General features: G+C 40.7%; 1 protein-coding gene across 1 annotated transcript; it reads right to left on the bottom strand.

Moving 5' to 3' along the window:
- Window positions 1-3,226: 3,226 nt before the first annotated feature.
- LOC134399595 (granulocyte-macrophage colony-stimulating factor receptor subunit alpha-like) lies at window positions 3,227-22,085 on the bottom strand. Its single transcript, XM_063127678.1, has 9 exons — window positions 22,037-22,085; window positions 19,439-19,562; window positions 17,624-17,783; window positions 17,365-17,537; window positions 16,460-16,587; window positions 11,677-11,803; window positions 8,083-8,176; window positions 5,444-5,522; window positions 3,227-3,734 (listed from the first exon to the last, which is right to left on the bottom strand). Exons 2-9 carry the CDS (start codon window positions 19,521-19,523, stop codon window positions 3,651-3,653), a joined length of 930 nt encoding a protein of 309 aa, XP_062983748.1. The 5' UTR covers window positions 19,524-19,562; window positions 22,037-22,085; the 3' UTR covers window positions 3,227-3,650.
- Window positions 22,086-25,258: the final 3,173 nt, after the last annotated feature.

Here is a 25,258-nt window from a genome sequence, read left to right as displayed (position 1 = left end):
TCACATTAAAACCCCTGCGCTATGGTGAATGGACGGCTGCGTCATGTGTCCTGAAATGTGAATATGCACATTTAGGTCGGAGTAAACAAGCAGTATAGACAAGGAAATTAATTGATAGCCAGTGTCATTGTCAGACTTTGTTCTCTTCTCAGCATACCTATTAGGAAGCAGATCATAACACTGCACAACTGCAGAAGCTTTCCAGTCCGGACATCCCCATGAAGAGTAGTACATGTGATGTTGAAAAAGGTGATGATGAACTTAGCAAGATCCACACGTATTTATTAACTTCTTTATTACATTTTTATACTACCCATCAACCAACTCCTTTGGGTGGTTTATAGACATATAAATCAACAAAATCTAAAATAAAACACAATGACATCAGAATAGTTTTTAAACAGTATCCATACAACCAGCACAAATCCCACAAAAGCTAGTATGAAATTAGTCCAAAATCAGTGTATCAACCAGCAGCTGACATCTCAGGTGGAATTATTCAAAGGTTTGCAGGGCCATCTCTGTTATGTTTCTCCTCTCCTCTTCATGTGGGGTGAGAAAGAGGTTTCTAAAAGGCTGAGGCAAAGTGAACAACAGGCAACTTACTTCCCCTCAGCTACCAGAAGTCGCTTCCCTGGAGGCCCAAAGTTAGGGCCTGCTCTCTGCTACTATGAGTATTTCCTGGCTCCAGCTCTTGGCCTTTTGCTGTTTTGGAAGTCTTGTGGGAAAAACAGATAAGTAATTTTGGATCCCTTTAACTTTTCTTTGGCAAATTAGGAAGTCTCTACCATCAGTTTTTTCTCTGACCCTCCAGTTTTCATAACCTTCGGAATGTGGGATAAAGTGACAGGCATGTCAAATAGATTTATTTATATTAAAATATATTTATAATAATATGAAATATCATATATTTAAATGATATGGCGTGATATGGAACATGTCTGGTTTTATCATCTGAACCCCTAGCTGTATTACAAAGGTATTTCCTCCTCCTGTCAAAGACTTTTTTTTGTCAGTGAATAAGAGAAACAGTTAGGCTTGATATTGCACTTGATTGTAGACAAATTCCAGGAGCCTTAGGTAGGAAATTACCTTTCAAAACTAATTGCTGATGAATGAATTAACAGTGCCTGGGCTTGGCTTTGGTAGCTAGCTACACTGTGAATGTTCTGGTTTGAGGTTTAGATGATTTAATAAGGTGAATGCACTTCTGAGCCAGTTGAAATTAACATTGTTTTGTACCAGATGGAAATGAAGACATTTTGAAAGAATACCAGGAAATCAGTGGTAGAAATTAGGTGGAAAGCATTGTGCCTTGCTAAAGGAATACATTTTCTAGCTGAATACACAATAGGCTCCATCACACCAGCATTTTATCACACTCTCATCATGGCTGTTTGGCTGTTTGGCAGTGTGGTATTCACATGACGTCATGCCTGTCCTGCAGTCACCCTGCTTCTCCCCTCCGCCTTGCTTTTTTTTCCTAGAGCAGGGAAAGTCTGGCTTACTTCCTCCACGTGAGATTAAAGCACCCTTCTGCCCCCATGTGTTCTCATCCTCATACTATATCCTTTGTTGCAGGTGTGTGCTTTGAAGGGAGGTCTTGCTGACAAAAGGGGAAGCTGGGGTGGTTCTCCTCCTCCAGCACGCCATGTGGAATGAATGGGCTTGTGCTGAGTCAGTTGAACAAGCTTTTGCTGCTCCAACCCCACTCTCATTGCCTGCAGAAATGGCACCCAGCCGATGAAACGTTAAATCAGTAAAACACTAGACAACAAAGCCGGGAGGTGGGGGAAGGCTCCCACGTCAATCACAATGTCTCAACCAATGAACTGGAGGGGGAAGGAGAAAGGATGGGGTGGAGTGGGAGAGTGAACAAGCGAAAGGAGGTTTCACTTGTACAGTGGGAATAACCCAAACCCACATGAAAGGGATCATTAGCTTGAGGTGCTAGTAAAACAGAGGTGGAAATCTCGGAGGCAAAGCAGGAAAAACAAGTAGGTGTGATGGAGCTTAATATGATGCCGCCAGGAAAGGAAACAGTTATACTTCTGTAAGAGGTCTGATAGAGAAATGACTTTGAATAAAAACCCCTGTGCTACTGGTAAGGCTTTTGTTGTGCAACTGCACTGCTTCATTCCTAGAATTTTACGGGGGTGTCCAGACATTGTCATCTCCAGAAAGGAAGCACCCCTGTTTACAAAAACAGGGGGAAATAACTGTCCACATGCCCTACCTTAATATGTTTTCCTCAGTGAAGAAACTGCTTTTATTTTGCATGCATATTTATAATTAAAAAACATCAATAGTTGAGTATAAATGGGTGTGCAGAGGTTTTTGTTATATGTAGCAACAAAATGTTTATTTTGAGCAGTAATTTTTTCTTTGTTAGAGCTGTGAGAGTCCTTTAAGTGAAACCAGCCATTCAGGAGACATGAGTTGACATTCTGACATTTACTTTGGTGCAGATGTGTTGACAATGCTCTTCAGAACACATTTATGTGGAAATTAATTATTTCCATGTGAAATAAACTTTAATTGATGTAATATTTTGCTATTACACACACATCACATACACATGTGCACACACATGCGCACACACATACACACGCAAACTAAAATACCACACATATGAGTCAGTGCTTAGGGTGACCATACGGAAAGGAGGACAGGGCTCCTGTATCTTTAACAGTTGCCATTTCCATAGCAACTTCCACTCCTTATTTTGCAAATAGAAATTTCTCCAATCTTTGTCTATATGTTCAGTCCTTTAGAACTAGCATACTTGTTCATGTACATTTTGTAATGCATATGCCTTTTGTGCATTGAGATAAAAATCTTTAAAATGAGGTCTATGTTTTTGAATTTCAATGAGTGAACTTCCCCATTCTAGAAGTAGCTATTCCCCGTTTTGTCAGAGATTAGTGTACAAATCTACTGTGTGCACACCACACCTCTGGTAAAGGTTCTCGCTAGACTTCCATTTGTTATTACATGTAAACGTGCAGAAGTTGACAGGTGCATATGAATGAGGTTGTGTGGCAACATCTCCCAAAGGCCCCTTTCTGAGGCAAATAAGACTACAAATGTTGTGTTCTCTGCTGCACCTGTGTTCCATGGTAAGAGATGACATACACTAAAGAAAGAAAGAAAAACCCACACTGAGAGATCCCTATCAGGATCAGAACTCAAACTCTTTTACCTCCCTGGAGAGAACCTTCTTGAAGGAAAGGCCCAACAGGAACCCTTCCATGGGAGAAGACAGGTAAAGGTATAGTGAAGCAGCATATGTCAAAGGATTTAGACCACAGGAGCTGAGGACAGTCACCCTTAGACCTACTCATAAAGGAATGGTGTACATGAACAGCAGTTGAAAAACTGCATGTGCAAATGAGGCAGGGGCAGGATCTACAAATGAGAGAGGGGCAGGGTCTACACTACTGCTTTAAAATGGTTTATAACAGTAGTGACAACTGTTGGGGCCCAGGACACACTCTCTAGACAGTTTTCAATGATTTTTTTTCAATTAGTATTATATGAGCATAAGTGCTATACACTAGCACTAATGAACCGTCTTTCTTGAAGCACCCCAAAATGTTGGTATTTCTCTAGTTTCATAGGTTTGTAGCTTGGTGGTCAAGGAAAATATCTCATACATTTCTGCAGCTTGTACTCATTTCTTCCACCACTGTTATTTTTTCTTCTGCTGTTGGTATCTGGTTGACCCATGCTTTCTAGAAGAGGGAAGAGAGAAAATCCTCTTGGGTTAATTCTAAGGCTCATAACTGTCCCAGCCCCAGTTCTATTCTGCAAAATTCTTTTGACATGACCAATGCAAAGCCAGAACAATATGTTGCTTATACTGAGCTTCTCTCCTTATTTTTCCAAATGTATAGGCAATTAAAGCTGCATAATCCAACGATCTCTCTTTATACGGTAACTTTCCATGTATAATACATTTTCAGTGTAGCACTACCCTATTTCTTCGATTCTAAGATGCACTTCCCCCCCCATATAAACATCTCTAAAAATGGGGTGCATCTTAGAATTGTGGGTGTTTCTTAGGGATTTTTTTCTGTTAGTGGTACTGAAATTAGTGTCCATCTTACAAGTGATGACGTCTTACAATCGAAGAAATACGGTATTTGTATTCTGTGTGCTTAGTTTTTCAAGATTTCCCAATCAAAACAATTTATTTGAAAGTCCTATTTATTTTAGAAGAAATGGCTTGAAGCAGCTCTACGTAGCACTGGGATATTGTCAGTCCAACAGAAAGAATGTTGGGACCAGACTTCCTTTAGAAGGAAGGGTATTTGCGAAGGAAGCAGGGAGGATGGGCCAGTTTGGTGCATTGGCTAAGGCTAAGCTGAGCAGCCTTCACAGCAAATTTGGCTGTGTTAAACATTACAAACCTGTCTGTACTGGACAGTAGATATTTGACCTTGTCCATATCACTGAGGGTAGGAATCACCCTTAAGAGCTTCTCTAAATATTTTTCCCTAGGTGTTTCATACAGTTTACAGTGTAGCATATAGTGTATGCCTTGAGATGTAAGGTGTTAGTTGTATGCACATGTATGTTTTAATATTTTAACATGTAAGGTTTTAGTTGTATGTGCATGTATGTTTTAACATTTTATAACATTTTATTTATTCTTTTTTATATGATGCACTTTTATACTCTGTGTATAACTTTTGTCTATGTAATTGGCTAAAACCTGTATTTGGTTGCCTTCAATAAATTGATTGCTGATTGGCTAAGGTTACTGTTTTACTCTGTACAGCACCATGTACATTGATGGTGCTATATAAATAAATAAATAATAATAATAATAATAATAATAATCTTCCTCAACCTAGCTCTATTGCTGTCAGCCCCAGGCAGCATGGCCAATCCATAAAATGGAACAATGTGCATGTCCTCCTAAATTATCTACCGGCTTCTTGCAAGTTAACACATGGTGAGTGCAGATGGATCTTCAGAGCCCTTATGACAGCCAAAAGACTTATACTATCACATTGGAAGGACAAATCCACACCTCCCATAATGCAATGGATCGAGGACCTAATAACATTATCAATATTTTGCCAATATTCACAACAAAAAAAGGGGGAAGGAATGCTTGGATTTGAAATCCAAAACATCTGGAGGGCACCATGTTGGGGAAGAGTGGGTTAGAGTGTCAGATCAAGTCCAGGGAGATCTATGAAGCTCATCTGGTGGGGTGACCTTGGGCCAGTGAATAGTTTGCAGCCAGCCCCTACCTCACAGGGTTGTTGAGAAGATTCAGTGGGCAAGCAGGGGAATTCTAAGCATCCTATTTAATGGCACCTTCTACTTAGCAATAAAGAATTTAATTTAAATTTAATTTATGAATAGAAAAAGACAGCCATTCACCTTTATATTATCTTAAATCTTCCTTTAAAAATATTTTTGAACTCACCTCCATGTTCTTCTCACATTGCCAAATAATGCTTTTTGGTTGTGGAACCGGACCAGTTAGCTTTTGCCATATGTGGGATCTGCAGGGTGAAGGAGCCAGAGCATTATCTATTGTTCCAAATCCTCCCTGCCTCAATTATCCGCCCTTCTGCACATGGAGAGCTGCATGCATGGGGAGGCCACACAGGCCCAACAGCATGCATAGGACATGGACTAAATCATTCACTATTTAAATACATGTACACACATGCAGAACTATTTGCTGAAGCTTTCAGTAAAAACCTCTGCACAAAAGTGCAAGCTCACAGTGCTAAACATTTGCATACCTTTTACAATGGGGTATATTTAATTTCTATGTGTTGTTTCCCTTTTCATTCAGGACAGCAGAACTAGAGGGTCAGAATAATAGATAGTCATTTGGGGGAGGTAGAAGTTCCCATTCTTCCTGTAGAGGAGCGGTTGGTAAAGAGTTTACCCCTCTTTGGTCATTTGTTATTTATTTAATTATATATTTAAATACAAATTGGATGCCAGGTTCCAAAGCCAAAGTGTAGCCTCTGAAAAGACCCTCTCCTTGAGTTCCAGCTCTTGCCCCTGATGGAGGAGAAAGAAATAACCTCTAGCAAGTGTCCTTGCAAATTCATCCCATTATTCCCCTGTGGAGGCAGGAAAGTTTGTGTCCCAGAAAAGTTGTTTATCCTTCGATTGTTCCCCCCCCCAAGGATGGCAATCCCTCTTTGTGGCAGATTACAGAACTCTTTCATATTTGCACCACTTTGCCCCCCCCCCCCCCGGTAAAATTAGGAAATTCAGTTATTAGAATCATCCAAGAGAATTCTAGGTTAAAATATAGAATTCCAAAAATCAATATAACTCAAGTTGACCTCTTGGTTCAAGAGTAATTAAACTTGTCTTATTTTTTAAGCTTCCCAGGTGGGAAACAGTGCAAAACCATTTGTGATTGATGATTGGCTCAAGGTTACTCTTTACTGATAAGGAAGTAGTCCGAACCATAGGTGCCAGGTTTTGCACTTGTGGTGCTAGGAAGCCAGTGCCCATATCAGATTTATAGTGACCTAAATTATAAAAAGGTATCATAGCAATAGGAATGCGATCATATTAGGTAATGGATGATGTTCTCAGATCATAAATACAAAAGATATCTTTTGAGAATACATACTCATAAGACCGGATGTAATCAAAGAAATAATTCCTGTGTCACAAGTGCACCTGTAACATGTCAAGGCATTATGGAATATTTTTATATGTATTTTATTACAATCATTTATCTTGATAAGTAGTAATGTTATTTAGACAAATGATTTAAAGAATTGAAATGTATCCAACGTGAATGTGGCTTAATGGAATATATATTTATAAAGTAAAAACAATGTAAACATGTTTTATAACCTCCAAAGATCTACATAAAGAAGACTTTGAACACTCAGCATTGGCAGGCACCCTGTTGGATCAGCTACCCCCAATGTGTTGCCTGTAAACTATCTTGGTAAGCTTGAAACAAACAATTGTTACTGCTCTGCTTTAGAAGACTTCTTGAATATATCAGGTATTTGAATCTATGGATCTATAAGCCTTGTGTTTAGCATCGTTATGCAGGTATTTTTATAGTAAAGAAACAAAAGTCAGATCTTGGAATCTGGGTTTTGGGAGGAATTTGAATATATTAAGTAAACTGGTAGCTTGGGGTTATCTACATAATGATGCTATATTTTGAGAAAACCTCTGAACCAGGGCAAATGCCAATATCTTGCCTAGGGATCTCCTCTCCTTAACTTTTACATGGATGGGAGGGTGCTGTTGAACCATGTCCTGCTTTGTTGGTCCCTGGCCGACGGCTGGTTGGCCACTGTGTAAACAGAGTGCTGGACTAGATGGATCCTTGGTCTGATTCAGCAGAGCTCTTCTTATGTTCTTAAGTCAGGATGACCAAGAGAGCAAAGAGGTCCTCACAGATTCTGGAGTATGCAAAAATGAAGTAGTGCTCTGGAGACCTCATGAAGCCTCTGCCCTATCCATCAGGGCTGCCTCACCTAACTCTATCCTACCAGTACTTCTCTTTTGCGGGCAAGAGAGCTCCCCTTGCAAGTTTCTACTGGGGCCAAACTTCGGCTATTGGGTGATATTGAAATGAAATGAAATGAAACATATGACTAAATAAAATACTGTGAGGACTAGGATATTAAGCTTTCTGTTCTATAAGAGAATATTGATTTTGAGAACATCTTCTCAAGAACCAAAGGCGTATTTAGTCAAGCATCCTGTTTCCCATAGATGAATATGGGAGGCACAGAAGCAGACATGAGAGCGTAGTTGTTCCTGTTGTTCCTAAGGGACTGGTGTTCAGAGGAACTTACTCTTCTTTTTTCCAAACCAAGTAACTCATTGTAAACTTTCCAATGTTCCTCATGCCCTTTTCTGTACCTGATTTGCATTCAACTTTAAATTAGATTTTCTGATCTTTGTGTGTAAAATCCTAGTAAAGAATGGGTGTAAAATCCTAGCAAAGAAAACACTTGAGTTGTCAAATATCAGAGGATGTCAAATGTCAGAAGGCAATGAATTAAACATGCTAGTTGTTGTTTCTGCATGTGTGAATGCAACAGGCTATTGTATTTTTACCTTTTACAGATCAAAAACAGGAGCACGATGATTGAGATGGTTCCAAGTACAACCAGGACTAAGTGTATTGTAGGGAATGAACTGGGGTCAGTGCCTGAAGAAGATAAACAGGGATTAGTACCAAGCATATTAGAAGCAAATACACAGCACACAGCATGGCTCTGATGCTGACGTATTTATTTTCTTTTATAAAACAACAATTTAAGGGACAGCTGAGGGGAGAAGCACTGGGTTGGGTGCCAGACATATCTTGATCCCTAAATGCCTCTGGGTTAAGCCCTCAATCTAGCATCTTTCTGTAACACTACTTTGGGGGCTCAGAGGCATTTGGGGGAACAAGATGGAAGCTGCTGTAGCCTCTGTGGCCCAGTGCTTCTCTTCTCAGGGCCAGGCTCTTAAACGGGGGGGGGGGGAGTTGTGGCTGGCATGTAACCAGCTACTCTTCCCATGTGCCTGCTTGGTGGCCCCTCCGATAAGCTTATTGGGGGCAGCACTCATACACCTGGTGTAACTTTTTTACCCCTTTAAGGGCCCAGCACTGAAAAGAAGCACTTGCCTGGGTTATTACAGTGGCCTTTCCTTGCTGCTTCTGCCCCCCACAGCAAGTTTTCCGGGGACCACTTTGGGGAGGCCCCTCAAACCTGGCATGGTATTGCTGCTATGTGGCTGTCTATGTCATCAGAATGATCATGAATGCATCCCATGCAAATAAATGCTAAACCTGTTGCAAGTTGCCAAATATGGATTCTGTAAAGCTAGAGAATAAACCAATTTCTGAGGTTGTTCTCTCGGTATACCCTAGTCTGGGAATGCCAACTTCAACAATTCAGCTCTGTCCAATGATTCATTCAGAACATAAGTTGTGAAGCTGTTAATCATTTACTCTCTCTATACTTGCAGTCTATTCATGTCTTGAAAGACTGTGATTATTAGGGGTGTGCAGAGCGGGTCTTCGCCTCCCTGAAATTCAGAGCAGCACTCTGATGAGGCGATTCCCCACCCCGATTTTCAGAGGGGTTCCGGCTCTCTGCACTGCTGGATTACTCGTGGGAAAACCAACTTCTGGGTTTTCTTGGGAGGGTGCACCAAAATTTGTTGAGGGAGCCTCAGCTTTAGTCAGTGGGACACTTCTTCTATATTTGTTTATTTTTATTTATTTATTTTGCCTCCTCCAGACAATACTTTTCTGGGGCATTTGAGAGAGAAAACTTGGCTGCCCAATTGGTGTCTGCTATATTTCCCCTCCCTTGCTCCCTCAACACACACACAAAATACCCTGAGAAGCTTCTGCACCTGGGTTACTTCCGACTTAAGAAAATGGAAGCTGGGCTACTAAGAACAGAGCTATTTTGCTGCTGCTTCCTTCAGAGGCCTGTTTGAAGGTCCCCCTATTTGGACTTTTCCTTCTAATGAAGAGGGGCAGAATTTGGAGAGTAATTTGTCTTAAATATTGTAAGAAGTAGGGGTGTGCAGTCCACCCTGGAATTATCTGGTAACTGCAAACATCTGTGGAGCATTTGATCTTCCAGAATGGAGATTGACCACTTCCAAGCCCATTGATTAATATCAAAGTAGAGACGTGCCCAATCGGAGCCTCTAAAGTCTCCGAAATTATCCGACTGTTTTTCAGGCATCAGTGCTCTGTGTGTGTGTTGTGTCAATTGAATATCTTCATATTTGGAAGACGGTGAGTGGGGTGAGGGGTAGCTTTGATGTTGACATCTGTGGCTAGCCAATTAGAAATTGCCAGAGCGCTGTCCATGACCATATTCTCCTCCAATCGCAGTGTTCGGGGGAGTGGGAAACACTAACTGGCTGCTGATTCTGGCTGTGGGGGTGGGGAAGAAAGAGTGCGTTTCTGGTCGGACTCATAGAAGTCAATCATCCACATTTCCACAGTATTAAAGTGTTGCTGGGCTGGCTGGCATCGTGAGTGAGAAAGCTTCTCCTGAGTCAGGCACAGGGAGGCTCTTTATTTCAGTTAAACTGTTACTCCTGTTGGCTGGCTGGGCTTCCATCCAGTAGATCTGTAAGGGCACCAGATTGGGGAATGCTGGAGTAGAAACTTCCACCACCAGCAGCGGAGCTTTGCATCAGCAAAGTAAAGGATAAAAGCTCCCTCCATAAATGCACAGCGGAGGATTAACGTCTGTATGTTTAAGGGGGATAATTGTTTGAGGGGGGAATTATATTGTTGTTGTTGCTGCTGTTGTTGTAAAAATTCCTAAAAAATCAAGATATGAGTAGATCTGCTACAAACTTGGCATGCCTAAAGCCCTCCTTAACAGCTATCACTGTGCCAAGTGTCATCACCTTATCTTTAAAAATGACGGAGCTGTAAGCATTTGATTAATTTCCATTGACTAGAGTGGTCATCTGAAAACAGGTGGTTCTCTGACGGGAAATCCAACGGGCGTAGTAGTATTTTTTTAAATTGTATTTTTTTATATTGTATTTTATATTATGCTTTTATACTGGTTGTTTTATGTTTTGAACGTTTTTTGTGGTTTTAATTTTTGTAAACTGCCCAGAGAGCTTCGGCTACTGGGTGGTATAAAAATACAATACATAAATAAATAAATAAATAAGGGGAGCTGCTTTGAAATCAGGGCAGAGAATCGCCTCAATGGAGCTCTGGCTCAAATTTCGAGTAGGAAAAGACCCACTCTGCACACCCCTAGTAAGTAGTAGCTACAGATTGAATTCTGAGGTGGTCCAAGGGCTTCCCCCAATACCTTTTCCTTTTTACTTTAAAAAGCCAAACTTATTATTATTATTATTATTTATTTATTTATTTATATAGTACCATCAATGTACATGGTGCTGTACAGAGTAAAACAGTAAATAGCAAGACCCTGCCGCATAGGCTTACACACTGCAGCTGTCATATGGTTTGAAAATTGGGCTGCTTGGGAAGACACTTCATGATGACATAGCATCTCCTCATGGGGCCACCCATCTTTTTGTTCCCTTGGAAGACACCATCATTATCACACATCTTCCCAGGGTGATTATTGCATGACAGGAGTGCTGCTGGGAGCTCACCAAACCCACAACTTAACCTTTCAAAGTGTAAAAAGAAGGAAGAACCCCATACCAGTTTGAAATTCAATTTATAAGTACTGGACTCCCGTATCCCATTGACTTTCACCCCCATATAACTGTCTGCCACCTCATGATCTTCAGGTTTTTTCCCTGTCACCCCCGCATCTTTAACCACCCTGTATGTGGTAAACTTTGTCTGGACTGGAAGTTTGGTCCAATCCTAAAAAAATCAGATGAAGCCTCCCTCATCACCATTATTAACGGTAAAGAGTGAATTTTGGTGCACACGTCTGAATATCAAATAAATGGCTTCCAAATTCAGACCCACAAATGTGAGAGGAGGCAACATTTGAGGGCCATTTCAGTACAGCTTTACCTTTTACAATAGTTCATATCATGCTTCTGGGGGAAAATGTGGTGAGCTTCAGGAGGCGGGAAGAGAAACTACTTTTGTAGTCCCTTGAATATGTACTCTCTTATTTGGGTGGCTTCATTTCCCTTCCAACTTGCTATTTTGGGGTCAAGAGGAGAAAATACTAATTATTTTACCAAACTCAATTCGTTCACTCCATTCACCAAACTCTGTTGTAATGGCACAATGTTGTCCACCTGTACGGAACCTCAAGATGTATTTTTTGCCATGAGAGAACTTTTTGGACGAGATGCCTTCAAGTATCTAAAAGCAGAATATTTATATGCTTTATTTCTTCTTAGATGAATGTACCTTTCTTTGTAGGTGAAATTGCAATTTACGTTGAATCACTAGCATGCATGTTTTGTCATATTTGTCTTTTTTGGTTTAGTTATCCTTTCCTTTACTGCATGTTATACTGCATGACGAAGGAATACAATCCATAGCCAAGAAAGAGCTATGTAGATGAGATAGCTCAGTTCCTAATTGGGATCAAAGCTTGGAAGAATCAAAATCCACCTCCCCTCCCAGACAATTGGCATAATAATAGCAGGCTTTGTCACCCGCCCAATGGCAAACTTCTTTATTGCCTCACATATGAGTGAATGGCTGCTTTTCTCTACTGTGGAAAAAGTAAAAGTGATACTGTGGTGGGGTGAGCAAAACAGAACAGCCAGGCTCCTCTAGAAATTTCAGAGGTGGCTATAAATAAAAGGGCAGGGGCGTAAGGGGCAGAGAGGCAAGCGGCACATGCCCTGGACTATGGTGAGTTCGCCTATCCCTATCCAAAATAGGACAGCGAGATAGGTTACAGGGACTGGCCAATATGATCATATTATGCAAGTACTTTTCTATCTGCATGGGTTCCCAGTCCATTTCTGGGCCTGACTCAAAGCACTGGTGTTAGCATTCAAAGCCCTAAACAGCTTGGGACGCTTAACTGAAGGACTTCCTGCTCCCATATATAGCTGCCCAGATCCTAAGATTGTCTTCAGTGATCCTTCTCTGGGACCCTCCAACCTGACAATTCAATGACAAAACACACACACACACACACACACACACACACACACACACACACACACACACACACCAAACCTGCCAGTTTAAGACCAGAGTTAAGGCTATTTCATGTTGGCTCAAGTTCCACAAAGTCAAGAAATTATAAGCTTAACTAATGCCATATTTGATGTGTTTGGTAGTGATGTTGTGCAATATCTCAAATTGAGATTCTTACAAATTACCTTCAATGCACCCATACTTTTCTTGAGATAAGCTACAGAAACTCATGAAAAACAGTAATGTGCCTTCATTAGCGGTAATAGGAAGGAGCCCTGTGGTTCCTTTACTATTCCCTTGAGAATACACAACCATTCAAATAGCAGTGAGTATGTCTGCAGCCTCATCTTTCTGGCACCCCCAAGTTCTCCAGGGGTGGGGCATGGTAATTTCAAAATACTTCTAACAGTTTGGCTGGTTGAATTCATCTTCCCACCTCCTCTTTTTTTTTTTTAACTATCTGGGGCCTGAATAGTTTCCCATCCACCTCTACTTTAAGACTTCTGTCTGTACTTCTATTGGGATTGGATGCTGCAGCTCTTTGTTTCTGTTTAGTAGTGGGACTTAAAATTTCTGTTTTGCATGTTCCCATTTCCTGCTCTTTCCAGTCACTTGTGTGAACTTAATGGTTTTGGGCCTGATTACTTGAAAGATGGCCTGCTCCCATGTATACCTACCCAGATGCTGAAGAAACCTTTAGAGGCTAGTCAACTCTGCCTACTGAAGTGTGGCTGGTGGGACCTAGGTAGAGGGACTCCTCAGGGGTAGCATCCTGACTGTGGAATGCCTTCTCCACAATGGCCTGGTTCAGACAACACACTAAACCATGCTGCTTAACCACAACTTGGTTAATGGAATTTTATGGTTAAGCAGCATGGTTTAGCGTGTTGTCTGAACCAGGTCAATGGCTTGCCTGTTGCCCACTATGTAGACTTTTGGCCACCAGGTAAAGTTTTTGTTTTTTTAATTCTCTCAGGCCTTCTAAAACTTCTTTAAAGGCTTTTATACAGGTTGTGAAGTGTTTAGGAAATGAAAGTTGGCAAGGTCTGTTCATGCTGCTAGAGAATCTTTCTGCATTGGTTTTATTAATTCTCTGCCACGTAATGTTTTTATGATGTATTTGTATGTTTTTTAAAAAAATAGTTTTGAATGTGTTTTAATATTTTTATTGCAACCCAGCTTGAGAACTCTGGTTATAAGGCAGCATATGAATATCATGAAAGGATACATAAACAAAGAAATAGTGTTGCTGAGCCAAATACTTAATAATAGATACTCTACTTAAATTCATTACTTTGTGTTGATATATGGTAACAATAATTACATCCCCAGTGATGTTTGTGATTTTATGCTAAAAAACAAAAACATTTCCTCCTCCATTCAAATCACTTTTGAACAAACAATGCTATACAGCCTATTTAAATTCAGTGCACACATTCTATGTTGACATAAGGTAACAATACTTACAGCGAAAGTTGTATTATTTTTCACATCCTAAGAAACAAAAAAAGTTAGATTTTAATTAGTACTCGTATATATAATATTCTCTTTACTTTCTCAAATTGCTTGACTTCATAAATTCATTGTATACTTTAATGTTCAAGGAAGGCAACATTTGCCAGCAACAATAAATAAGATGCGAATAGTAAGTCTGACTTCCTTGTGGATAGATTTTCATATGATTCCATAACATTCATAGAATCATAGAATAGCAGAGTTGGAAGGGGCCTACAAGGCCATTGAGTCCAACCCCCTGCTCAATGCAGGAATCCACCCTAAAGCATCCCTGACAGATGGTTGTCCAGCTGCCTCTTGAATGCCTCTAGTGTGGGAGAGCCCACAACCTCCCTAGGTAACTGATTCCATTGTCGTACTGCTCTAACAGTCAGGAAATTTTTCTTGATGTCCAGCTGGAATCTGGCTTCCTTTAACTTGAGCCCATTATTTCATGTCCTGCACTCTGGGAAGATGGAGAAGAGATCCTGGCCCTCCTCTGTGTGACAACCTTTTAAGTATTTGAAGAGTGCTATCATGTCTCCCCTCAATCTTCTCTTCTCCAGGCTCAACATGCCCAGTTCTTTCAGTCTCTCTTCATAGGCTTTGTTTCCTGGTTGCCCTCCTCTGAACACGCTTCAGCTTGTCTGCGTCCTTCTTGAATTGTGGAGCCCAGAACTGGATGCAATACTCTAGATGAGGCCTAACCAGGGCCGAATAGAGAGGAACCAGTACCTCACGTGATTTGGAAGCTATACTTCTATTAATGCAGCCCAAAATAGCATCTGCCTTTCTTGCAGCCATATCGCACTGTTGGCTCATATTCAGCTTGCGATCTACAACAATTCCAAGATCCTTCTCCTTTGTAGTATTGCTGAGCCAAATATCTCCCATCTCGTAACTGTGCATTTGGTTACTATTTCCTAAATTTAGAACTTGGCATTTATCCCTATTAAATTTCAGTCTATTGTGTTCAGCCCAGCACTCCAGCCTATCAAGATCACTTTGAAGTTTGTTTCTGTCTTCCAGGGTATTAGCTATCCCACCCAATTTTGTGTCATCTGCAGATTTGATAAGCGTTCCCTGCACCTCCTCATCCAAATCATTAATAAAAATGTTGAAGAGCACTGGGCCCAGGACTGAGCCCTGCAGTACCCCACTCGTTGCCTCTCCCCAGTTTGAGAAGGTTCCATTGATAAGTACTCTTTGAGTCCGATTCTGTAGCCAACTGTGAATCCACCTAATAGTTGTTCCATCTAGCCCACTTTTAGCTAGTTTGTTAATCAGAATATCATGGGGCACTTTGTGAAAAGCTTTGCTGAAGTCAAGATATATGATGTCCACAGCATTCCCACAGTCCACAAGGGAGGTTATCCTATCAAAAAATGAGATCAAATTAGTCTGACAGGATTTGTTTCTGACAAATCCATGTTGGCTTCTAGTAATCATTGCATTGATTTCAAGGTGTTTACGGATTGACTTCTTTATAATCTGCTCCAGAATTTTCCCATGGATGGATGTCAGACTGACTGGTCTGTAGTTCCCAGGTTTATAAACCACCCAGAGAGCTCCGGCTATTGGGCGGTATAGAAACGAAATAAATAAATAAATAAATAAATAAATAAATAAATAAATAAATAAATCAGGATTTGCCTTGGACATTTTGCTGGATGAACTCTTATCCTGAGCCAGTCAGTTCCCTTTCTCCTAGCTCATCTGGCTTGCTGAATCTTGCTTCTTTTGTGTACTTTGCCAGTCTCACAGTAACTCTAGTTGACCTCTTTTCTCTTCTTATTCCTCCTCTCCTCTCTCTTCTTTGACCTTCTTGTCATTCCTTCATCTCAGTGACATCACTATGGATTTTCATGGAGAAACCTAAAGGCTTGCACACTCCAATACAGCTGGTGTGGGAAGAAAAGACAACCCTTCTTCAAAGTTCTATGGGCAATATGATCCTTACTAGGGGGTGGGTTCCCCCACCAGCCATTTTTGGGGTGGAAGCTTTTATTATTCCCCAAGGGAAGACTGTGTTGGTGTGGGTGTACAAACACAAACACAAACACACACACACACGAAAATCTGGCCACATTTCATAATTGAAAATATTTTTCTTAGTTTTGAGGTTTGTTTGTTTGTTTGCTATGGATTTGATCTCTACATCTTCCAGGGGAATCTATCGCAGAAAAGAACCGAAAACTTCAAGTGGACTGTTGTCCATGAAAACTTCAGCCAAAAAAAAAAAAAAAAAAAAAAAGTTAGTTTTTAAGCTGCCACAAGATTCGTTTTTTCCTCTATCAAAACTTCATATGAGGGCTATCAAAAGCAATCAAAGGCTTCTCAACAAACAAAAAGAGCGTTACCTCTTACCTGTATTTCGTACCTAAAGCAATGAGGGTGAACTTTACGGCTGCTGGGAGGGGGTTTCCATTCTACTATACAGTCCAAGGGGGGTTCAGGGCAATTCACAGTGATATTATGTGGTGGGTCAAGCCTTTCTGAAATGAAATTACCAATATTGTACTCTGTGAAATTTCACAGACATTTGAGTGGAGCCTTTCCTTCCTCACACTTTGCACCAAACACTAGAGAATCATCTACATTGCTGGGTGTGTGTGAACAGGCTTATAGCTAGAAATGTGGTGAGGAGTCCTGAGGCTAGATGGGGGTGTGGAGGGCTGAACTGATGCAGGACATTCAGCTCCCAGGTACAGGTAGCCAAAATAGTTTTGGAGTTATTTAATTGTTTTAAATTTTAATATAATCGAAGACAATTTTATTAATATTCAAAAATAAATACTTGTCATTTATCTCAATGCATTTACACTCCTGCACAATACTGGGGGGCGGGGTTGACGTAGGTTTACTACTTAGTGAAAAACTAGGTAGAACGCTGTCTGCATGCTTTATATCCCCACAAGTAAAAGGGCTAACGTAGTGGTGGGGAACTTGTGGCCCTCTGGATGTTGTTGGACTGCAACTCCCATTAGACCTAGCCAGAATAGTGAAAGGTGAGGGGTGCTGGGAGTTGTAGCCTAACAACATCTAGAAGGCCAAATGTTACCCATCCCCTGGGCTAAAAAACACACGCTGAAAATCCATAGATGTGGCCTGGAAAATTCCAGGGTGGGGGCAATTTGTGACTTACTGGAGAAAGGCTTCAACAGTGGTCCATACTTGACTACATTATCCATAATTTATCTCAAGATTTCTATTATGACTAGCAGTAAAAGTTTTTTAAAAAAGTGTAAAAAGCTCCACCCTCTCTTCCTTACCATGTTGATACAGTTGGAGTTTGGAAGTAAAAGGCTGAATTACTGAATCTGTGCTTGACCCATTCAGTCTGAAGTGAACGCTGTATTGATTGACAGTCACGTTTGGAAAATAACACCCAATATGTGTTCTATGTTCATTACTTATGTAATATGGACACACTTTCTCTTCTTTCCTGTGTAGGGCAAAGTGTCATTTAAAAACCAATCAACAGCATCTTTAAAACCATTTTTTCCTCAATTCAACAAATGAAATATTTACTCTTGTGAAGATCTTGACTTGTAGTATTGAAAGTATAGAAAATACTGGGTATCTGGTGGAGCCTTACTGCCAACTTCCCAAGTGCAATTCATAGAAGGACCCTTAAAAGTGTATGAGAAAACCACACAGGAGAAATGTTCAATGTTTGTTCCATTGATGCCTGGAAAGAAATAAAAGTCAAGTATGATCATAATTAGCATTTATGTAATGAAGTGCTTAGATCGTATAGGGGTATCAATAAAAGTTTACCGGGGTGGACTAAAACCTCCCAGAACGCTTCAGAAACAATGACCTTTTTTAAAAGATCTTGCTTCAAATTGTACCCAGAGCTGGTGTCCGACTATTTTGCACCCTAGGCAAGGCGAACTACTTGCCCCCCCCAAAAAAATTGCCAACTTTGATTCAGCTGTTCAAGAAGAGTTTCTGAACTATTATATTTTCCTTTTATTATGTTTTTTTCTTAAAACAGCTAATTTGTATAAAACTGTGACCTTTAAAGGTCAGTACTGCGCCCCTCTGAGGTATGCTCCCTGGGCGGCTGCCTAGTTGGCCTAATTGTAGCGCCAGCCCTGATTGTACATGAGGTCATCTTTCAATAGTCTGTACGACCATACTTTCAAATCTTGGATGCCCAAAGTTAAGATTTCTTTTGAGGCAAGGTGGAAGAGGCATTAAAGTATAATAAGGACATCAAATCCAGGAAGTGTTTTATAGTGTCATCAGATGGCAGTGGGGCAAAATTTGTATTTTCGTACCGTACCTTTGGCCTCCTGCTGCTGTCCCACAATAGTGACGAAGAGCTTCCACTTTCTTTACATGAGGAAAGAAAGAGGAAGCAGCAATGACCACATGGCCCATTCAGTGGGTGTTTTTATAGCACTGCTTTTCCTGCACACAGCAGGAAAAGGCTGTAAGTTTTGCTTAAAAAATAATCTGATTTACCAGGGTCTATTTTGTCACGGAAAAAAGACCAAAAGGGGTCAGAGATATGCGGCAAGCAGATGTCATCATCAAAAGAACCCGCGAAAAACAATGAGTGGCCAGTAACGAGCATGTGATAAAACACTTGTCTGATGACGTTCTTAGTGTGATCTACAGAGTCTGTCCTTTCAAATAATTTCTCTCAGTTTCAATATTTTTCCAATAAACAGTGCTTAATTTGTAGAAAAAGAGATGTTGGTATTCAAATCTGTCTGGGAACAGCACTCTTTGGATTGGAAACCTTCCCCCAATCCATGATGTATAATGCTTACATATCAAGAAGTTAAATGTGCTCTATATCTGCTAAGGGGAAATTTTTATACATTCTTCATATGTAGCAAAGCTCAGCCCTTCTCCTAAAATAGACATCAGGGGAGAGCCCAGGCATAAATTACGTCTGCCAAGAAGCAAATTACACTTCATTCATTCTGATCAACTTTTCTTGACCAATTATCTGTGAAAAAAATAACTATAGAACTCCATCAGAAATCAGGATGTAGCTAGTGGTGGCAATCATACTTGAGTTTTAAATGCTGTTCATAACTGCTCCCCCCATCTGATGAAGCTTTAAGACCCTCTCTTCCCCCAGTAAAATCCTGATTCCATCCATTTCTTTCCCTCGCACTGGCAATTTGATACTAATATAGCTGCTATGCTCCAGCATAACACAATACCATTACAACTGTGGTGCAGTGCCAGTGTTTCCACACTAAGCCACCATGTTTTCATGGTGCCACGGGTGTAAAAGGATTAGTACTAGTCCCAATTTCATTCAGTATATGTAAACACATGAATCATATTGTAGTGTAAACAATCTTGGAAATACATACGTACCCACTTCATGCAAAAAAGCAACATGTAATATGGAGCATAACACAATGATCCAACTCATGTGAGCAAATCTTAGAGTGGCTTCCATGTTGTTACTCTTTTCTTTATAAATAGATGAGAGTAAATTCTAAAATAAAATAAAAGATAAAAATTTAGATATTTGGGGGTGGGGGTAAAAGTCCTTTTGTATTTATATTTTTTATGAAGACTTTGCTTTCTTTTTAAAATACTTTGATAGTTATCCAAATACATATAAGGCATGGCCTTGAGATAAGTAATACTGATGAATTTTTAGGTTGTTGTTATTGTTGTTGTTGTTCTGAATGGCTTTTCTTTCCTGAATTGTAAAATAGGAACATAGGAAGCTGCCTCACACCAAGTCAGACCATTGGTCCATCTCGTCCAATATTGGTGACACTGACTGGTAGTTGCTCCCCAGACTTTCAGGCAAGAATTTTTCCCAGCCTTACCTCAGGTCTGTCTTGATGAGGGTTTTGCCCTGGGGTGGATCTGCAGTGACAGCAGGTCATCTGCCATCGCAAAGCCATCTGGGGCAAACCCCTGAAGCTCCGCTTTAAAAAAGTCAGGCACTTACCCCGACTTTTTAAATTTGAAGCGAGGCGACGACAGCATCTGCCATCTGTCACCTTGCTCTGGAGCTGTGGCGGAGGCATGCCCCAGCCCCTGATTGGTCGCCTTTCGCTGGACAAGGGAGGGGACAGGCTCTGTCTATGGCATTACATAATGTATCTTTTTAATAGCAATAGAAATGTCCAGTTAAAATGTCAAATGAAATAAAAGGTATGAAATACTCATCATCAGCTGAAAGAGCCACCTTGGCCATCATCTCCCTCCCCAGTGGTGTTAGGCTCCTGGGGGGGGGGAAGAAGGGGTTCCAAGGACCCCTCCCTGCTCTGGGTGCTGTTGCTGGCACTAAACATGGCACACAAATTGGGCAATTGAGACGGCAGCAGACCCAGGAGGAAGACCCAGGAGGGTTGGGGTGCGGGTAGATTAAAGTACTGTAGCAAGGTGCTGGTGTGCCAGGACAGGGGGCCGCTTCTGTGCTTCTCTGGCATGACAGAAGGATGCAATGCCAAAGAAGCACATGAACATTTTAAAATGAAGGAAAAATTAGATTTTAAATCAACAACTTGGGGGACACACCTTCAGCCTCTCCGGCATGGCAGAAGGGCATCACACTGGAGATGTGCATAAACAACCCCCCAAATTCTTTGAAAAGTTGGGGGCTAGTGGACATGTCCTGGTGCTCATGCAATGATGCAAATGGGCTCAGGTGGATGGGTGTGGTGGCAGCTCCATCCCCAAATCCCACACTTGTGCTCCTTCCCGTGAACATAATGGGAAGGAGCGCCGATGAGGGAGCTTGAGGCCTTGCAGTGCCAATGTGTTGACATCAAGATGCACCCCTGGAGAACCAGGGATTGAATCTTGGATCTTCTGCATGCAAAGCATGTGTTCGACCTCTGAGTGCAGCTCCTCCCCCAAAAGAACACATCCTTTGTTTTGTGCAATCAAATGCTGTCTGCATTGACCTTCTCTCTCTCTCTCTCTGATGATCTCATAGTAAAGAATGATCATACTCAGAGAATCAGATGATCAATAAACCATATCCCCAACATCGAACTGCCATTTAAACTACACTGTGCCTGCTATTGCCTGTATTAACAGCTGTGTAGCAGAACCAAGCACTGCCAGGAAAAAAAAAATGTCAGCCCTTTAAAATGCTTGCCCTTTAAGGATTGCCACCTCTTTTTTCCTGCAGGGCCTTTGGACCTTTACAAACAAGGAGCTAGAAAAGCTTGGAGGCTGGGGAGCATGTCTACCATGCCGGTGTGATACCTTCCCAATTTCTGGCTGCACAATTTAAGCATGACACCAGCTACATGGTTGAGTCTTTTCAACATGTCCAGATCATCTGTATAAACACTGCAATTCATGAATTTAAATAAAAACCAGACTTTTTAGTCAATAACATCCCTACAAAGAATCCAGTATTTCTTTAGTCCTATTCTGTGAGCCTGATTTATCAGACAGATGGCTAACCATCAGATACACATTCCCAGGTTTGAACTTATTAAAAATATGGTCATAAAGTAGTTGTTAGATTGTGTAAGTAATAATACTGCTACACTGTCTTCTGAATCTGAAAACAGGCACAAGTTCAAAATTATACAAAATTATACAAAACTATGTATACATTCACTCTCTCTCTCTCTCTCTCTCTCTCTCTCTCTCTCTCTCTCACACACACACACACACACACACACACACAGCAACTGTAATAAACTGGGGAAATATATCTTCAGGACTAGGAAGCAACGTCCTCCATATGTCCTCCAGAGCTTCGGCTATGGGGCAGTATATAAATGTAATAAATAATAACAGGAAATGGTCTAACAATGACTACTAATGAGCATCAGTTTCTCCTCCTTAGGTACGAATTTGGTATGGGAGGTATGTGGCATAGTAATTACGAGTCCTGGAGTCCCCCCCCCCTTTCCTATCAAAATGGGTGATGTCTTGGGAAATATTATGTACGTGGCTCCTGGACATCTGCTGGGTGGGAGTTGTCCTTACCTCATCCTCTTATCAGGGCTCAAGGAAAGTTGAAATTTGAGCAAAACTGCAGGAGTGCAATTGGTGGTGTCTCCCCTAAGAAATTAAGTTTTTTATATGTGTTCTAATAAGAAGTGTTGCTTCAGTCTTTCAGGGCTTCCTTCCTTCTCAGAACTTTCACTTCCAATTCCAGTGAATATGGACAAATAAAGAAGTGGAAGTCTTTCTGTTGTCTTCTTTATCTTCTTGATTACCATCATAAACCCACTGAAGAACTATGTCCCCTATAGATGTCCTAGTCAGAAATATCTTGTTGTTCCAATTTATGATAACCATATAACCAGACAGAACAATATAAAGGAAGTTTCAGCAGTTGCCACAGTGTATCTCTTTTTGCAATCTGCTCTCTCTCACACTGTACCTTGTTTTCGTAAGAACTGGTTTTATCGCTAGAAATGTCTTATGCAGGATCTCTCAGCCTTCTCTTCTCAGAATGAACTGTACTGTGCTGCCATGTATAGCCAGCTAGATTTGAATCTATCAAGAGGGTAGACCTGAGCTTTCTTTTTATTCCCCAGAGCCAACCTTTTGTTTTGACCCATCCTGAGTCCAGCCTCTGAGCCATCATGTCTTCTGTACCCTTTGTTTTGAACCTTACAACTTGGGATGTGAGAATCAGCAAAAAATGAGCTCATCGTAGTTCTCTGAATTCTACCTCAAAGCTTGTTCTGACTCATGCCAGATTGTGAACTTAATTTTTTTCTTTTTGCCTGAAGATTTATGTGCATTGTGTACATTTTTTCAAATGTATGCATCAATTGCACACATTTTTAAAACGTACACGTTTTCTTCCATTGTTTGAATTGTGTTTGTGTGCACTTTTCAAAACTATGCATTCTTTCATGCACATTTTTTGTACACTTTTGTTTTGCAAATCTTGTTGCAAGCTCAAAAATGTCCAGACTTTGACCACAGATTGTGTTCAGGACTGTATTCAGTTCTGGGAAGTGTGAACTGGGAAAATTCTTGTCAAAAATGAACTGAAACAAATTTCTCCTACATTCCTACCTACTTTGGAGTTTATACAGCAGTTGTTCTTTCTTTCTAGTTGGACATCCCACATGCTTGTGGGTCTGTGCTCTGGAAATAACCTGGGTTCCAATTGGCTTCTAATATCATTCCCCCTTGATCCTTTCCTAGCACAATTTTCCACTAGCATCTACCCTTAGTCACATAGCCTTTTCTCTTTGGTGATGCATATGCCTTTTGTGCATTGAGATAAACCTCTTTAAAATGAAGTCTATCTCAGATCCACACCAAGCAGGATATAACACGTTGAAAATGGTGCCAAAAAACTGAATATGGCATGTGTCCTGGGCCGTAATGGGTGTCAATACTATTATAAACTGTTTTAAAGCAGTAGTGTAGATCCTGCTTATATGTTGAACTTTAATGACTGTTTGAGCTAACTTCCCCAATTTGCAAGTAGCTATTTCCCGTGTTTTTTAAAGAATAGTGTACAAATGTGCTGTGTGCATACCACACCTCTGGTAAAGTTCCTGTTAGACTTACAACATTCTTCAAAAGCCCAGTTCTGAGGCAAATAAGTCTACAAATGTGTTCTCTGCTACACCTGTGTTCCTTGCTAGGAGATGACAGACTCTAAAGGAAGAAAAAAAGCCAACACTGAGAGGGCTGTATGAGGATCAGAATTCAAACTTTTTTACCTTTCTGGAGGAAGAGAGAGAACCTTCTTGAAGGGAAGGTGCCAGCAAGATTGGAACCCAGCTACTCACCCCCTTCCTGTTCCTTCCATGGGAGAAAACAGGTACATGTGCAGGTACAGGTACAGAGAAGCAGGTTATGCCAAAAGATTTAGAGCACAGAAGCTGAGGACTGTCACCCTTAAATGAGTGGAAATGGTGAATGGTGGTTGAAAAACTGCATGTATGAAATGCAGTATAATTCACTTATCCAGTTTTTGCCTGTGACATTCGTTAAGACTTTGCACCACAGACTTGTGTGCATCATCAGATATGAAGGGGGGGGGGATTGTGTTTCCCTACTGTCACTTTGCCTCCTGCTGTGGCTGTCCCACAATAGGGACAAACACCTTCCTCTTTCTTCACACGGGGGTGGGGGAGAGCAAGCAATGACCATGTGACTCATTCAGTGGGCAGTTTTATCATGCTGCTTCTCCTGCACACAGCAGGAAATGGCGGCAAATTTCACTATAGTCCCCAAAATTGGATTTTCTCTGTCTTATTTTTTGATGGAAAAAGCACAGAAGAGAGACACGACATCAAAAGGACCTGTGAAAAACTGTGAGTGGCCAGTAACAAGTGTGCTATAAAATGCTAATCTGATGAGCCCCATACTCTAATTTTAATTATTAACAAAAGCTACTGTAGCTGAACTGGACAAGAACAATAGTACAAAACCAATAACTGAACTTTAACACTAGCCCTGCAACATTTTATCAAATAATCAGTTAGATAAATTAATTTTAAGGTTTGTAATCAACTAAAAAGGCATCTCTGATTAATTGAAATGAAGTTGTTTTTTTTCCAAAAAATAATTCTTACAACTGCTCATAACAACTTCCAGAGGGAGAAATCATCTTAAGAGAAGCATCTTCCCTTCTCACATGGGCAATGACAAATGCCTCTTCTGAGATGATACCTGCTATGCCATATGAGTGCATCATCTAAAATGGAAAAAAGCATATTAACTGTCTACAATTAAGAAATTAAATAGTATTCAATGAATGCTTGTGCCTTTTGAATTTGGCTTCTCTTAGCACTTGTGTCTTTGATTTTCTTTTACATCTCATTTAAAGCTCTGCAGGATATCAAACAAAGACACCCTCTCAAAATTCTCCTATCTGTTTGCAGGTGGGGGGAGATTTTACCAAGTATACTCTGGTAGCTTTATCACACCAGCGTTATACTGTGCAATCACTGTGAATTGCGTGCAAAGGACTTCGAAGTTTTCCAGCTTATAATCTGCCTTTATGTGAATAAATACCATGCATCCTGCTTTAATTGCGCTTCTTAACCAAAAGAAGTGCAATATTTTGCTACTAGTTTCCGAGCGTATCATTTGTTGTTTTCCGAGCGGCCACTGGGGTGCAGGAGCAGGATTTGAAGAAAAATTAAACAAATGCTTACATCTGCGTAAGCTTTAAAGATAAAGACATCAAAAGTGCCACAGCAATAGATATTAAGGAGAGCTTTAAGCATA

The sequence above is a fragment of the Elgaria multicarinata genome, chromosome 5 (assembly GCF_023053635.1).
Source record: "Elgaria multicarinata webbii isolate HBS135686 ecotype San Diego chromosome 5, rElgMul1.1.pri, whole genome shotgun sequence".
Lineage (NCBI taxonomy): Eukaryota > Metazoa > Chordata > Lepidosauria > Squamata > Anguidae > Elgaria > Elgaria multicarinata.
The sequence above is the reverse complement of the archived record's forward strand: the minus strand, read 5'-3'. Positions and strand labels throughout refer to the sequence as shown.